This window comes from Rhinolophus hipposideros, assembly GCF_964194185.1.
Source record: "Rhinolophus hipposideros genome assembly, chromosome: 7".
Lineage (NCBI taxonomy): Eukaryota > Metazoa > Chordata > Mammalia > Chiroptera > Rhinolophidae > Rhinolophus > Rhinolophus hipposideros.
Genome location: NC_138053.1, coordinates 21,783,259 through 21,800,907, shown reverse-complemented (window position 1 = coordinate 21,800,907; position 17,649 = coordinate 21,783,259). Strand labels below are relative to the sequence as shown.

The following is a 17,649-nucleotide window of genomic DNA, read 5'->3' as shown; positions in this document are numbered from 1 at the left end:
ATATTCTCTGGTAAATAACTTTAATAAAGTAAAAAACGTTTTTGTTTTATATGAATTATCCTCGTGTATGAATTATCCACACAAGCTTTAAAAGATTGTGTGTATACTTGTGGGCAAGCTCACACACAAACACAAATGCAAACAAAAGTTTTCAAACTGTTACATTTACAAGTTGCCTCAATTTTCTTATAAACTGTATGTGATTTATTAAGTTGTTTCTCAACCACATGCAAGTCCTAGAAGGAACCCTAAAAGTGTGCTTTTCTTTTTTTGAATTTGTTATATAAAGTATTGAAAGTATGTGTAACTTTTGTTTTCCTTTTAAAAAATCTTTAAGAAAGACTCATCCATGTTTATTAATGTCTTTTTTTAGTGACTGTTAAGACAGTGTGGCAGATGGGATAGTTAAATTTAAGATCAAGATAGAATTGTCAGCAGTTCTAAGTATTAATTAAGGTGTTAACACAGTATATTAACACACAGTATTTGAGCTGTTCTTTGTTGAGAAGATAATTCTAAGTGATTTGTTTTCTTTCCACATTAGTTAGGATGCTTTTAGATACATAAATTGGGTTTTATGTAGCCTGATTCAAATTTAAAAAACACACACACAAACTGTTAGGATACGTAACCTGTTTCCCCGAAAATAAGACCTAGCTGGACAATCAGCTCTAGTGCATCTTTTGGAGCAAAAATTAATATAAAACATGGTCTTATATAATTTTATTAATTTTTGCTCCAAAAGACGCATTAGAGCTGATTGTCCGGCTAGGTCTTATTTTCGGGGAAACACAGTAATAAGCAGTGCAGAGTAATAGATAGGTTCCAAAATTATTTGATTCAGCAAATCAGTAACTTCATCATAGGTTTAATTTCTTTCTCTTCCTCTGCCTTGCTCTTCACAAAGTTGATACCCAAAGGCTGAATTCCTCCTTGAAATCAGTGGTAATCAATTAAATCCATAAGGAGAGAGTGATCTATTCCTGCATTCCTGGAATATGTCTTTCCCTTCAGTCTGGTTAGTCCTACCCAAAAGTAATAATAGCTTGCACTAACTACCTACGGTCTACCCTTGGAGCTGAGGATGAGGATGGAAATATGAATAAAATTGGTATTCTATTTGAAAGGGGGAAAAGAGGAGCAGATGTTGGGTAGGCAAACAGGTATGCAATATTCTCTCTGTATTAGCTCATGTTATTTCTTTTGAATAGATACTAATTTTTCTTTCTGTAATTTTAGGGTGCTTATGAGGCTGGTAATATTAGGAATGGTTCCTGAAAATATGTGGTTCTGAACATGTCACACAAAAGATCTTAGTTTAATGCATTCCTAACATCAAAGAATCATTGAAAAATTCCACTTTAATGTGATCACAATTATTGTCAGTAGTATGCTTGAAGACTTACTTTTCAAAAAATTAAGATTAAACCTGTTGAAAGTTAAAGGAGGAAATTAAATGTTTAATTACAGTGATTTTTGGTTTTAGGGGAAAGATTATAAATTGTGCATTGTTATTGGTCTTTCCTCCACCTTTCTAAACAGAGGAAGGCCTTGTATAGGGTGGCTATATTTACGTCTCTCTAGCAAAGTTGTTGATCGTTAAGTTACTTATTTTAATTTTTAAATAAGTTTCTTTTTGTGATTATGTGGAAAATATTTAAATATTAAAATCAGTAAAGTCATCCTTGATTTCACTATCCACAGATAACTGTTAACATTTAGTAGTACTTCCTCCAGCCTTCATTTTTCCTTTCAGATGTCTCAATGAAGAATATACACCATTTAGGCATTAGTAACACAAAATGAATGCATTTGAACTGTTGGTAGATTTATTGAACATTTGTGGCTTTAATATAACCAAATATGTTAATGTCTGGCTGCTCTATTGTTAAATGTTTAAAAATACATTAATATATGTTAATAGGACTCTAATAATTTGCATGTATTTTTTCTCTGTTTATGTCTTTCTTTTTTTACAAAATTAGACTTTATGTAATGTAAGTGTGTCAGGGCCTTTCCCTTTTCTGATCCCAAAAGGAAATGTTTGCTATTTTTTGTTGGAAGGTCAGAATTTATTCTTGTCATTTGTACTTGTGGGTTATGGATTTCTTCACTGCTGCTGCTAAGCCCAGGTGATTCTGAGTTGTAGACCACCTAGAGGAGCCAGTCCCCTTTCAGCCTCTTGTTATCTAAAACTCACGGTCCTCGCCTACCCCACCCTACCAGCCTTCTCCTTACCAAATCCTTTGAACTGCAGTGTAGATAAACAGCTTTCTTTACCGAAGGATCAGGCAACTCTCAGGATATTGCAGAGGAGGAATAAAGATTATCATTCTAGCTAACAGGTGTTAAGTTCTTGAGACTCCAAAGGAAGGTACTTCTAGACAGTCCTTTGAGAGGAGTGGCCTTTTGGGATATTACCTGACCTGTCCATTACACTCTCCTTTCTCTCTTTCCCTGTCCATATTCCTTTAACAAATAGTTATTTGTGTTTGTGTGGCCCTGTTTTAAGCACTGGTAATATTGCAATGAGGAAGATAGATGTTACCCCTGTCCTATGAGTTTATATTCTAATGATTAGAGATAGGCAGTAAACTAGCTAAGATTGTGATCAGTATATGAAGAAGAATGAAACAGTGTAAGGAGATAGAGAGTGATGGAGGAGAGGCTATATTAGATAAGATCATCAGGAAAAGCCTCTGAGGACCTGACATTCGAGAAAAGAACTGAATGAGGCAATGGAGTGTATGAAAACAGCTGAGGAAAGAATGTTTCAGGCAGAAAGAGGTGCAGGATCCCTTAAATGGGACCAAACTTGGTGCCTTGAAGAATAGCAAGAAGGCAAGTGAATGACTGTAGAAAGAGTGGCAAGAGATGAGGTTGGAGAGAAAGGCAGGACCAGATCAGGCCCGCAAATCATGCAGCCCTTTCTTCAAATCTTTCAGTCTGATGACATCATCTCCAAAATTCTCATCACAAGAAGAGATATTTCTCCTTGAATCCTACTTGTATTTTGCACAATTGAACAATGCCTCTGGCCTCGGCGGGAGAGGCAGTGATGATCTCTTCTGCTCAATGACTTTCTTTCCCACCTAATTATCTTAGGCTCTGGAAGGGTAGGAAGTTGGCCCAGTGAATAGTGGCAGGAGTGCTCCCATTCTGCACAGCCTCTGTACTAACGAGACCAGTGATCAAGCTGGGTCCGTTTCCTGAGTCACCTGGGAAATAATACAACTCAAGGAGAAAAGCATTTCTTTTTCTCAGACATCTCACAGGCTTAGTTATAGGGGGACAAAGTTTAAGGGAAGTCCACTGGGACCACCTCTTACTGTGCGGAGAAGCATTTACAGCTTTCCTTCCTTGCTTGAAACCTGGTGTAATTACAAGAATCACTAGCTGTCAGTCATTATTCTCTCTGTTGCCCAGGAGGGAAGGGCTCTTTGTCAACGTGCCAGATCCATTGATTATTTTGATTCATTCCTGTGTGCTATCTAAATGGGGAAGATTGCCAGTTCATCCCATCATCTATATATGTATCATCTATATACACCTTGCTGTCATTCATATATCTTAGTATGGTTGTTGAAGATAATTTTTACAGTGATAAAATAAATATACATAACAAAAAATACCATTTTTCAAGTGTACAGTTCTGTGATACAAAGTACATTCACATTGTGTGTGACATCACCATCATCCATTTCCAGAACCGTTTTATTTTCCCCAGTTGAAAATTGGGAAGATTATATAGCTAAGGAACTGTGGAACATTTCAGAGGTTGTTCTCAGCTACTCTTTATATTTCTTCAACATGAATTGTCTCTTTTATTTTTATTCTCAAAGACTCCAGTGTTTAAATTATGTGAGCCGTGTTTGGGAATGAACTTCTTTCTTATTGCAAATTACAGTGTCCTCCAATATTCTTCCTGAGAATATTTACATAAGGAGATATTGTAGCTATTAAAACTTGGTGCAGCTTTTCTTTTTTATAAGGATTGCCTAAACCATAAAAAAATCTTTATTAAGATATTATTCACATACTATAAAATCTACCCACTGAAAATATGTAATTCAGTGGTTTTCATTGTATTTACAGTTGAGCAACCGTTACCACAATCTAAGTTTAGAACATTTCAAACCGAATGAAACCTAGTACCCATTAACAGTTACTCCCCAAACCTACTACCCCCAGGTCCTGGCAACCACTAATTTGTTTTCTGTGTCTATAGATTTGCCTATTCTAGACATTGCATATAAGTGGAATCATGAAATACGTAATCTTTTGAGACTTGCATTTAGCATACTTTCAGGATTTATCCCTGTTGTAGTGTGTATCCATACTTCATTCCTTTTACAGCCAAATGATACTCCATTATATAGATATACCACTTTTTGTTTAGCCCTCTTGATAGATGTTTGGGTTACTTAATAGATGTTTGGGTTATTTCCACTTTTTGGCTATTATGAATAATGCCACTATGAACATTCATGTAGTAGAAATTTTTGTGTAAACACTTGTTTTCATTTCTCGGGTATATATCTAGTAGGAGTGGAATTGCTATGTCTTATGGTAACTCTGTGTTTAAGTGTTTGAAAAACTGCCAAGACCGTTTTCCAAAGCGAAACTACAATTTTACCTTCCCATCTGTGATGTATGAGGATTCCAATTTCTCTATATTCTCATTAACTGTTGCTATTGTCTGTCTGTTTGATTCTGGCCATCCTGGTGGATGTGAAATATGCTGTGATTTTGATGTGTATTTTCTTAATGACAAATGAGGTTGAGCATGTTTTCATGTGATTATTGGCTATTTGCATATCTTCTTTGAAGAAAAGTCTATTCAAATCCTTTGCCCATTTTTAAGTTGGGATTTTTGTCTTTTTATTATTGGGTTGTAAGAGTTCTTTATATATTCTGGATACAAATTCCTTATCAGATACATGATTTGCAAATATTTTCTCCCCTTCTGTGGGTTGTTTTCACTTTCCTGTTGATATCATTTGCAGCACAAAGGTTTTAAATTTTGACGGTATCTATTTTTTCTTTGCTTGTGCTTTTGGTGTTACATCTAAGAAAGCTTTGTCTAATCCAAGGTCATAAAGATTAATACATACATTTCCTTCGAAGAGTTTTGTTGTTTTAGAACAGGGATGTTCAAACTTTTTTCAACGTTTTTCACCAAGGGCCATATGCGGTAAAGTACACAAACAGCTGGGCCACTCACTCGAGGTGAAGTACGTATTGCCTCACCTGGTTTATATAAGTAAACTAAATATATTTTTGGAATTTGCTGCAGGCCAATTAAAAATGGATCGCGGGCCGCAGTTGGCCCGTGGGCGCAGTTTGGACACCCCTGTTTTAGAGGTTACATTTAAGTCTATGATCCATTTTGAGTTAGTTTTATGTATGGTGTGAGGCAGGGATCTAACTTCATTCTTTTGCAAATGGACGTCCAATTTTCCCAGCAGCATTTGTTGAAAAGACTATTCTTTCCGCCACTGAAGAGTCTTGGAACCTTACTCCAACTTTTGTTCCCTAAAATTTACCTTTTTTTGTTTTGAGTTCTCAGATCTTTTCAGTTGCTACCATGGTTCAAATTCTCTCTTTAAATAGTTCAAACTCAGTCTATCACTTTCTCAGCTGTTTGTTATCTAAATAAAATAATAGGATCTTTGTCCCTGAAACTGGGAAACATCTTACTATGGTAGGTGGATTAACACTCTAGTGTTAATAGCTGCCATTTATTGAGTGCCTTCTTTGTTGTGCTAAGCATTTTAAATACATTTTTATATACTGTGAAGGACATAGCAGAGGGTTCTTTAAAGAAATATAATGAAATAGGTAGGCAAGTGTTAATACAATTTCTGTTGTAGGTGCCCTTTTTCCTCCTTGTTTGGGATTTAAGGGTAGCCTCATCCTGACCGCTTGTTCTTCATGCACTGAGGCTGAAGTGAAACCTACCCGCATGCACCAAATCTCGCCAGACTTCCTACTTGGGAGAGGTCTGGCAAAAAAATCACACTCGTGGAATTTTCTTTGCTGGGACCTTCTCTTTTTCATGATTCCTAAATGTTGCAATGCTTTGAGGTTAGTTCTCAGATTTCTCTTCCATTTAATGCAAAAAAGAACTAATTATTTCTCATACGCTCCTTGTTTTCCTGATTTCATGCTTTTGCCCTTATTTTGCTTATTTTGCCTCAAATGTCATGCAAATTTACACTGTATTCTCTGTATTTCTGAAGTCTACCTATTCTATGGACCTTTCTAGATGTCTGTCACTTTTCTTTGAAGATGATAATCTTGCTGCTGGAAGTCATTATTCCCCTTTACTTCTTATACTACATTATTTGTAGTGTTCTTATATTATGGATTGCTCTCGAATTTTGGTTATAAAGACAGCTATTTCTTTTTTGGAATATAAAAGACAAGATACAGAACACTAAATAGAAGTTTAAAGTAGTTGCATTCATATTTTATTTCTTGTGTGAAGCTCTGAGAAAGGATCTGTTTCTCTTTTATCTTGGTAATCCTTGATATTCTAACATCTAGCAGAGTGAATGAATGCATCTTAAGAAAAAAATTCTCCTCTGAATGTGTGTGGGAGGGAGGAATGAGGATAAGGACACATTTACTGTTGGATTAGGGGAGTTTGGGTTTTAAAGTTGCCTTTTATGACATATATACATAAGGACAGGAAAAGCACATAGGAAAAGAGAAAGTTTTATTAGTGGGTTACTAAATTTTTTTTAAATTTTTTTTTAATTAATGCATTAACAGGTATTTAAAATAATGCAAATTGTTGCCTTTTATAACTACCGTGTTTCCCCCAAAATAAGACCTAGCCGGACAATCAGCCCTAACGCGCCTTTTGGAGCAAAAATTAATGTAAGATCCGCTCTTATTTTACTATAAGACTGGGTCTTATATAATATAGTGTAATGTAAGACCGGGTCTTATATTAATTTTTGCTCCAAATGACACGTTAGGGCTGATTGTCCGGCTAGGTCTTATTTTGGGGGAAACACAGTAGTTGTCTTCAGACTGATGTAATCTAGTAGTTATGACCAACTGAAATGTATCTTTTTTGACTTCATTTATGAAACTGTAGTGTTAGAAAATCTGACCAGTCTGAATTTTGATCCTCAGTTTTGATGTCATTGCTCCATTACCTTTTAGTTTCCAGTATTGCTGTCAAAAAGCCTGTAGCAGTTCTGATTATTCTTTCATATGATCTGTTTTCATTGTTCAGAAAGTATGTAGACTCTTGTTTGTCTGCAGTTTCTGAAGTTTCCCAGACCCTTACTATGAGTTTGTTTTCATTAATTGTGCTGGGTACTTGATGGGCCCTTTTATTCTGAAAACTCTTGTCCTCTCTGATTGAAAAAATTCTGTTTTCTGAGTTCTCTTTTTGAATCTTTTATTCAGCATTCCTCTACTTTTCTTGTCCTTTCTCTTCTACTTTTCTTGTCTTTTCTATTTTCTATCATTTTTGCCCTTTGGCTCTATTTTCTCAACTTTATTTTTCAGTCTTTTTCCTGAGTTTTAAATTTTCTCCTTATATTTTTAATTTTCATGAGCTTTGTAATTTCTGAATGTTACTGTTTTATACTATGCTGTTCTTGTTTTGTAGTTGCATTATTTTTCTTCCTTCTCTGATAACGGTATGTATTTTTAAATTTTTTTCTCCCTACTTTGTTTTCTCTGAGTAGCTTTTCCCCCCAATTCTGGCTTTAGCTTTTTTGTTAGATGTCCAATAATCCTTGGTTGACTGCTCCCGCCTAAAGGTAGGATACGAAAGGCTAACTGAAAGCCCTGAATCCATGAGTAGAGGTTGTCTATACGAGCTTTACTTGAGATGATCAGGCCCGGCAGTTTAGCTAGCATAAGAATTGCAGTTGCTGTAACAACAATCTCCTAAATCTTAGTGGCTTAACCCAAGTTTATTTCTCACTCTCATAAAGTCCAGTATTGGTGCTCCTGATCAGCTAGAGAAGGGACCAGAGGGACTTCTGCGTCTAGCTAACTTGGAAGATTGTGCAGGAATTTTTATGGGTGAGGCTTGGATGGTATATTTTTAACAACTGGCTCGACTGGGAAGAAAGAGCTTTAATTTGTAGTGCCTGCTACGTGATGTAAGTATGCCCATCATGGTCACGTCAGGCCACCAACGTGATGGCTCTGGATGCGCAATTGGCTTCAGTGGTGCCAACTCTGGCGTGCCACCAGTCGTCCTCCATGGGTCAGAACTGAGTTGTGTGGCTCCCCCTAAATCAAGGGAGAATGGAAAATACTGTTGAATTGTGTGCCTGGAAAGTAAGGAACTAGATTTTGGTGAACAGATAACAGTTTCGGCTGAACTGGAAGCTCCACTGTCATTATCTTTAGATCTAGATAGAGTTCCCAGGAGAAGTTTGTTCCAGGCTCCTGTCTGGAAGGTGAAGAAGGTCATACATTTTTGTGCGTTCAAAGTCTGACATGGGGTTTTCTGGGCTAAAATCAAGGTATCAGGAGAGCTGCATCTCTTCCTGCGGCGCTAAGAGAGAATCCATTTCCTCGCCCTTTCCAGCTCCTAGAGGCCACGCACTGTCCTTGGCTGATGACCCCTTTTCTCCATCTTCATAGCAGTTCTGACTTTTCTAGTCATAGCCCCCTCTAACCAGGAGCCATTTCATTAGATTAGGACCAGTCAGATAACATGCGGTAATCTCCCCATTTCAAGGTCCTTAATGTTATCACATCTAAAAACTCCTTTTGTCATGAAGGGATTTATTCACAGGTTCCAGGGATTAGGGTATTGTCACTTTGGTGGGCTACCCTGCCTACCATAGTGCCCCATACCCTCCCAAGACCCTCTGTTTTAGCCACTGGGAATCAGTTTACAGACTTTTCTTGGGGGTTGTGGAGGGAATTTCATGGTCTTTCTAATTCTTAAACCGCCTTCCTATTTTTCACTCCTCTTCATTTTCACTTCCAGAACGTAAAAGCACCAATTCCTGAGCCTTTGGATTTTGTGATACAAATTGGATTCGTTCTTGGGTGTCCCTGTTAGCAATTTAGGGTTACGTTTTCTGAGGTTTACTTAATACTTTGCCATTTCCAAATTTTGTTGCCCATGACTTTCTTTACCACTTACCTCATCCTTGTGAGTTTATGCCTTTAGAAAAAAGAAGGAAAAGAACCAATCTTTTATTGTTGTTTTAACTGGGTGAGAAGGCAACAAATGTAAGATGTGTGTTTAGTCCACCATGTTAATTAGAACAGGGCTCATACTTTTCACTACTACACCGTACTGCTTTACTTCATTGCCTCTTTTATTTTGTGTGTGGAACATAAGCTAGGCTTTTAATAAAATAAAGGGATGTGGATCCCATCTTTTAGATTACAAATTCATTTATTCAGTACACTTTTATTGGCTATTATATGCCAACCACTTATTGAGAATTTCAGATTCGAAGACTATCTGGAGGAGCTCGGAGTCTGGTGGAATTCAGGTATCTACAAAGGAAATTTAAGCACATTGTTATAAGTGTATAATATGAATAGAAACAGTACCAAGGAAGCACTGAAGAAGAAGGAACTAATTTTTCCTGGGAGAGTAAAACAAGACCTCACAGAAGTTATGTTTGAACTGAGTCTTAAAAAGGTTCTGCTAGAGAATGGGGTGAGGAAGTAGGAAAATATGGAGTAAATAGTGAGAAATTCACTGTGGTTGGAGCAGATTGTATAGGGGAGAAGGAACAGATGATGAAACTTCAAATGTAGGCTTTGGAGGGTGTTTTATGGCATGGGAGGAAGTTTGCATTTTATTTTAGGTCAGATGGAAACTGGAGGGCTTTAAGAAAAAGTACAGATTTTTTTTAGGAAGTAACTCTGGTGACACCTGTGGTATGGAATAGAGAGACAGGTGGCAGAATGAACATTTGGTTGGTTCTTACAGTATTCTGGGTGAGAATAACAATCTGAGTTGAGGTAATGTCTTTGAATCCAGTTTTATTGTTTCTGAAAAAGTAACAGGACTGAATGGACATGGGAAGTGAAAGACAAGGAATCATCAAGGTTTTTGGCTTAAGAGTCTGGTGAATGGTGATGCTATTAACTGAGATTAGAATATAGTAAGAAAAATAGGTTTTAGGAAAAAATGGGATGTTTTTAGTCTTCAACATGTTTAAGTTTTAAAATAACTTTATTGGCTACAAGTGGAGATGCATATTGGAAGCTGGAAATATCTATCACCAACTCAGAAAAGAAGGTAGGCTTCTTTTAGGCACGAGGCATGTGGGCGAATTAAAAATTAGGGAGATAATAACATGGTTGTAGCCACAAGAGTAGGTACACTATTTAGCTCTAGATGAAGACTAGAATGAGATGGTAGAGAGACAATCAAGCAAACATAAGGAAAAAATAGGGCGCTGTCTTATATAGTGCTTTTCCCCCTCCCTTCTTTTCAGTTTTTTAATGAAATATTGATTAGATAAAAAAGAATATATCAAATATCTGTAAGATAAAAGAAATAACGTCCTAATTACAGTGTATTCACCACCCTTTTTAAGAGAAATTACCAATATTTTCTGAAGTCTTTCTGTACCTGTCTTGTATTTCATCCTATTTCCTCTCTATTCTATAACTACCATCTTGAATTTTTTAAAATAATTTTTATTTTTGGTTTGCCACATATTTTTTGTCCTTAAACAATTTATTGTTTAGTTTTACATGTTTTTGAACTTAAAAACATAGAATCATAGCGTTTATAGTCTTCTGTGACTTGATTAAAAAAAACAAACCTCAACATTTCCAAGATCATCATTGTTGTAGTCATTCATTTTCATTGCTGTGTAATATTCCATGCAGGAATAAACCACAACTTATCTATGTATTCAAGTATTGATGGATGTTCATCATACATTGTAGTTTTTGTTGTTGTTTTTTTTTCTTTGGCTGTTACAAACAGTGCTGCTGTAAGCATTCTTGCAAACATCTTTTCTCTAGGGTATAACTAGGAGTTGAATAGCGTTCTCCTAGAGTACTTGCATGTTCAGCTTTACTAGGTAATGCTCATCTGTTTTCAGAAGTAGTGGTACCAATTTACAGTTCTAGTATTGTATAAGTGCTTTGTTCCACATTCTTGCCAATATTTGATATTTTTAGACATTTATATGTCTTCATCAATAGTATGGACACAATAGTATGGACACTATTATAGTGTCCATACTAATGTCATTGTAATTTTAATTAGCAATATTTTTGTTTTTCATTTTTTCATTTATTAAATTTATTGGGGTGACATTAGTAAAATTATATAGGTTTCAAGTATATAATTCTGTAATACATCATCTATATATCACATTGTGTGTTCACCACCCAGACTCAGTTCTCTTTCCATCACCATTTGACCCTGTGTTCCCTCTTCTGCCAACCCCACTTCCCCCTTATCCTCTGGTAACCACTAGACTGTTGTCTGTGTCTATGAGTTTTTGTTTATCTGTCTTGTTCGGTTGTTGCTTTCAGTTTTATATCCCACATATGAGTGAAATTATATGGTTCTCGACTTTTTCTGTCTGATTTATTTCACTTAGCCTAATAATCTCAAGATCCATCCATGTTGTCGCATTTTTTATTTATTTTTTTTTCTGTGCAGACTTTAGCATCTTTCATAGTTTATTCACCATTCTGGTTTCCATTTCTGATAACATATAAAGATAAGTAAGATGGATTGACTCTTACCTCAATTTACATTTAGTTAAACTTGTTTAATTGGAAGCTCCAAACTTTCTTTCATTAAAATATATTAGATTAGCTACATGAATTAGTTATAACTAATTCTGTTTCAGTTTACTCATTTGAAAAACAATAGGCTTTGACTAGTTAATATCTAGTGTCTCGTTTACTAGTGTCTGTAATTCATCTGATAGTCTTCTTGTTGGTTTTTGAACTTAGAAATAAATTAGTTATATTGTAGTGGTAAACTATAAAGTGTTGATTCTTGTTTTGTTTTTTGTTTTTCATAAAAAAAAGTTGGGTTTTGTTTCTGTAATATGTGATATGTTAGTTTTCCAAGGAACTCTCATTTAGATGAATTTCCTAGACAGATACTACTTTTTATTTTTTTAATTCTTAAAATGCTGTTAAAACTATAAGTTTGAGTCTAACATATATGAATTCTTCTTTTTCAGAGTGAAGATACACAACAGCAAATCATCAGGGAGACATTCCATTTGGTATCTAAAAGAGATGAAAATGTTTGTAATTTCCTAGAAGGAGGATTGTAAGTAAAGCATTCCATAGACATTTTTAATCTTTGACTATATGATTAAAATGTATACTGTTTAATCAGTTTATGTTGAAAGTTTCCTAATTTTAATTAATTAGATGAGATGAATTAATTGCCACTTATGCTAGCTATAAATCTCACTTAAAGAATGTTTTTAAGATATATAATCATTTTTTTCTTTTTAAGAATTTCATAAAGGTATTTTAAATAAAGATAATATATTCATATGGCAAAAATTCAAACATTGCAAGGAAGTATAAAATGTAAACTGTCTCCCTCTCTGAACTTTAGTCCTTCTTCCCAGTTTTTTGGGTATCCTTCTAGAAAATTAATTTTGCATTGACTAACATGTAAAAGTATGACCTTAAAACATTTTATTTATGTGATCAAACCATGTATGCTAGTTTGCATGTTGCTTGTTTTCACTCAATATTTTGAAAAGCTTTGTGTGTAAACACATCTAGACCTATCTTCTTCTCTTTAATGACTACAGAGTACTCCTTAGGGTGAATAGATCTGTTCATAAAATTTTAGATTACATCCTTTATTTTATTATTGCAAACAAGACTGAAGTCTACTTTTCAACTATATATTTCTGTATGTGTGTACATGTATGTGTAGGCATGTCTGTATATATATAAATTACATTTAAATATATAAATTATTTAAATGAATAAATAAGAATTACTTATAATTAAATTGCCAACGATTAAAATAAATACTTTTAAATTACTATGGTTCCATAAATACAATTTGCTCTCAAATAATTTTGTAAATGTTCCCCCCATGTTTATGTAATTTCTTAATAAGATACTTCCTCAGTGACCATTCAAAAACTAAACTTTAACTGAGCCCCATTATGAATAATCACAAGTTAGTCAGTGTAACCTACACTTTGTATTTTAAGGTACATATTATAAAAAATAGGATAGTAGTAATTCTTATCTGACCATAAATTACTTTTTATCATGTAGAAATTTTACTGTCTTTTCATAACATTTTATGTTATGCTGTGCTTAAATTTACAAATACACACTTAGAATTTGTAAATTTTGCTGTTAATTCAAGACTTCCAATTTAATCGTTGAGACAGGTACACCTGCTTTCTGTTTTTGTATTTTAATTGTACTTTACTTGGTTCCTTTAAACTTCTGTAGTTTAGTTGTCTTTGCCATTATTACCAGGACTTCCCTCATCTCAGCCTCTTCATCTCTTATCTCATAGGAAACTTACCACCCAACACAGTGCACTGCATGTGATAGATGAGCAAGAAATTGGTTGACCTAACCAGGACACTGTTTGAACTAGAAATTATGTGATTATTCCTTTCCAACCTCATAAAAAGTAGAAAGCAAATGTTGCATCAAAGATGAGGCTACACGTCCGGTTGGTTCTAGTTTTGTCATTAACACACTGATTTTCTCGGCCAGGTAACTTAAATTCTTAGACCTCAGTTTTCACCTCTGTAAAATGAGGTATTTGGACTAAGGATTTCTAAACTTCTGTGGTTTTATATGTATTGCATTCCATACAAGAATTTCTATCAGTATTTATTATCAGTATTGTACTATAGTTTAAAGATGAAATTATGTTTTTAAAGGCAAAATACATACTTGCCACATTAATATCTTTGCTTTCTTTTAATAACATTAGTAGCCATTTTGAAACTTAAAGGTTGGGTCATCTTTTAATGCAGAGTGTAAGATAACTCACTGCTACATTGCTAATTCAGGATGAAGCAAAGCCTGCTGTTTGCGCTTTTTGTCTCTTTCAAGGAACAATCGTAGTCATAACCTATAAAAATAATCGCAGAGAGTTTTTAAAGTGCACATATTTTTAAGTTGAGTATCTTTTCTAGGAATGTATCTAGCATGGTAGAAATTTTTTTGTAAACGATTATTTCCCCTTTTGCTATTAGAGAACATAAATATATTGTTTAGAGAATTTGTTTCTACAGGGCTTGTAAATTCAGTGTTACCGTTATTGAGTTAGTAATAGATGTTATTTTCCCATATCTTGTTTGATTATTCAATTAGCTTTGTTTACATGTAGTCCTACTAATAAGTTAGTGCTACAGGGCCTTTTGAGAGGGTGAACCAATTACTGTAAACTTAACTATGAAATAGCTAAACTCTATTTAGAAAAATGTTAGATGTTTGGAATGATTTCTAAATTATTTTTAAAATTCTGTAATTCTAGTCAATATAAAAATAGTCGATGATAGAATCGAATATTTCTTAACTCTTTTTTATTTTTTTGCATTTATATTCCAAAAAAAATGTATTTTTGGAGATCTTGATGGGAAGTCTGTCCAAATTTAAGAAGAAATGTCATTCTTTTTATTTTCTAGTTGTTAATCAGTCTTAAGTTGTGTAACTTACTGTGACCTATGGAGTTAAATCTATTAAACACAAATGCCCTGTGATACGATTTCTGTCTACTTCTCTGACCTCATTGTTTTCTAATCTTTCTTTGTCTTCAAGCTTTGTTTCTCTTCCCTGAACATCCAGATTTCGTTCTTGGTGAAATGGCCTTTTTATTAGTTGTTGCCTTTGCCTGAAATGCTCTTCTCTAATTTTTTTCATAGCTGGCTCATTATCCGTAGATCTCAGCCTAAATGTCAGTCTTAACATCCAACCTGAAAAATGAATCCATCAATATGGTGTCATCCTATTTTGATTGCCTATGTAACAGTAGCATTTTCCACTCTGATAATTTTTTCTTATTTATTTGTTTGTTTATTGTTTTTTACCCACTGTCAGTGCCTGGCACATAGTAGTTACTCAGGAGAGAATTGAATGAATGAGTGAATTAAAATTAAGCACCAGCATCTTTTACTTGACATTTTTGTAGAAAACAACCATCTTAATTTAGTCTCTAATACAAGTTCACTTGAATGCTTTGCCATTAAATAAAAGGTTTTTAAGCAAATTGTCAGTTTGCTTGAACTAATGAAAATGTTTTTCATTTTGTTCCTATAACATTGCAATTGTTTTGTTTTGTCATTTAGATTAATTGGAGGATCTGACAACAAACTGATTTATAGACATTATGCAACGTTATATTTTGTCTTTTGTGTGGATTCTTCAGAAAGTGAACTTGGCATTTTAGATCTAATTCAAGTAAGTTAACCCTTCCCTTTAACTGTCTTAAATAACAATTTTGGCATTTATAGTTTTAAAAACTTGTATGTTCTAAATTTTCTAAACTGATGTTTTGTTTGGTAAGAAATGAAGTGTTCCATAATAGATGTTGAGTGGATAAAAGAGGGATGAGGGATATAGAAACATGTAGACTAACTTAATCTGATTAATACTAATCCCAGCTAATTTCATCACACCCCTCTTTTCCTGTTCATGTAAGTCACCGAAAGAGCCCAGGCCTCATGATTCTCTTAATATACGTATCCAGATCTGACCCCAAAATCCACTGTCCCTGTCTCCTGAAAATCTTTCGTTATGTCTCTGGAGCTCAAGGTCAGTTATCAGCAAATTCCTCTTAATCTTCAACCTGTTCTGTTAATATTACCTTCACCTCTTTGCTCTAAGTTAAATCTGGTTTCTCTGATGACATTACCTGCAACCCTTTCCAGTGGTAGCAGTTTTCTCTCATGCTTTCTTCATACCATGGAGTCTGGAGGTGTTATCTTTGCTTCTCATTGCTTTTTCCAGACCATTCTCTCTTCTAAAACATCTCCAAACTTTATCTCATGTTACCAAACTGTACTGTACCACCTTATACCCATTCCGTGGCAGTAATCTTTCATCCCTACTTCCCATTCATTGGAGATTTTGTCAAAAACTTTTCAAGGGTCTGAGATTTTACCTCACTTGCAAGCTAACAGGTAACTGCTACAGTTTCATCGATGTTGGCAGAAGACGAGAGATTTCTGGGCCAGAAACCAAGGACTATTACGAACAGCAAAAGCAGGAGCCAAAGTAACAGCATTTGCTTACATTGGTTCCTCAAGTCCCAGGTCCCAAAGTGTGTCTTGAAGAGGGCCACGTGATACCTACATACACAGTGGGCTGAGCTGTAGGAGAGGAACCCAGGCTTAGGGAACTGGAATCTTTTATAATGGACACTAATGCATGTCTGCCCTTGACACGGAGGAAGAAAATATCTGCTAATAGTATAGGTAAACCTACCCTTTGCTTCAGAGGGAGACAGTCTTCTGTTTTCCAAGGCTTTTTGCTATATAAGCTTTCTTGAAAAGATAGTCCACAATAAAGGCAGTCAGAAACTCTGTTCCCATTATGTGCAGAAACGGGAGACCCATGGAGAATTATTCCCTGCATTCACTACTGTCCTATTTGTGTTATAATTCTTTGTGATTTCAGTGTTTGTGTGGATAAGTCTTCCACTACGCTGGTATCTTCAAATGTGGAATTCTTTTTCTTTAATGAATTTTGCCCTCTACTCCACCTCACTACTCATTTCATTCCTCCATCATCTCAATTTCAGTGTCCACACTCTACCACCTCTTATCTTTCATATCGCAACTTCTATTATTCCAACAATTCTTTAAGCCTGTTGAGATCTTCAGTCTTTTAAATCTATCATTTTTTCACTGTCCTTGATCCTCTTGATGTCTTACATTCCTTACCCTGCTTAAACTCTATGGTCAGTCATGATAATCGTACCCTTACACACTCATACACTTAGCTCTTTCCCTGTGCCTATACATCTGAACATATCAGAGAAAAAACAAAAACAAAAACATAACCATACTCATTGGCCTCACTTTAAATTCATGATCTCTAACCTCATTGAGGCCTTAAAGCTTCCCAGTAATCGTACTATAGTTCCCTGGTCCATTCACTGTCCCATACTCCTAGACAACTACTGATACATTCTTCTTTTTCCTTAATCCTCTAGCATGTCTAGCATCTTGTTTCCTAGTCACTGAGAAAATGGAAGCAATCAAGAGAACTTCCACAGAACTTCTACATCCGTGTCCATGTACTCTCTACTCTCTGTGAGAGATGAACGAACGCATTGTTCTCCTAAGCTAAGGCCAGTTTCCTCCTCATTGCTGTAGCGATTCTCCCTTTTTCTTTTGTGTTACTTTTTCGCTCTTACATCATCCCACTAGCCTACAATATGTTCTCCCATCTTAAACCAAAAAAAAAAAAAAAAAGCCCTGTCTTTACTTCCTTCTCCAGCCACTGCCTCGTATCTTTTCTTCTCTTTATAGCAAAAAACGCTTTTAAAAAGTTGTCTGTTTACAGTGTCTCAAGTTTTTCTTCTCCCATTCTGTCTTGAACTCACTCCAATGAGGTTTTCAGCTTTATAGTTGCTGAGCCACAGGTTTTCATCAGTCCTCCTTTATTTGGTTAAGATTGTCACTCTCCATGAAATGTCTTCTTCCCTTGGCTTGT

General features: G+C 35.1%; 1 protein-coding gene across 3 annotated transcripts in view; it reads left to right on the top strand.

Annotated features, from left to right (window-relative positions):
* AP3S1 (adaptor related protein complex 3 subunit sigma 1) overlaps positions 1-17,649 on the top strand; it is a 64,610-nt gene that overhangs the window by 3,874 nt on the left and 43,087 nt on the right. For all 3 annotated transcript variants that reach the window (XM_081053139.1, XM_081053140.1, XM_081053141.1), the window contains exons 2-3: positions 12,171-12,262; positions 15,279-15,390. In XM_081053139.1, coding sequence (XP_080909265.1) covers positions 12,171-12,262; positions 15,279-15,390 — 204 coding nt within the window. The remainder of the gene's footprint in view (positions 1-12,170; positions 12,263-15,278; positions 15,391-17,649) is intronic.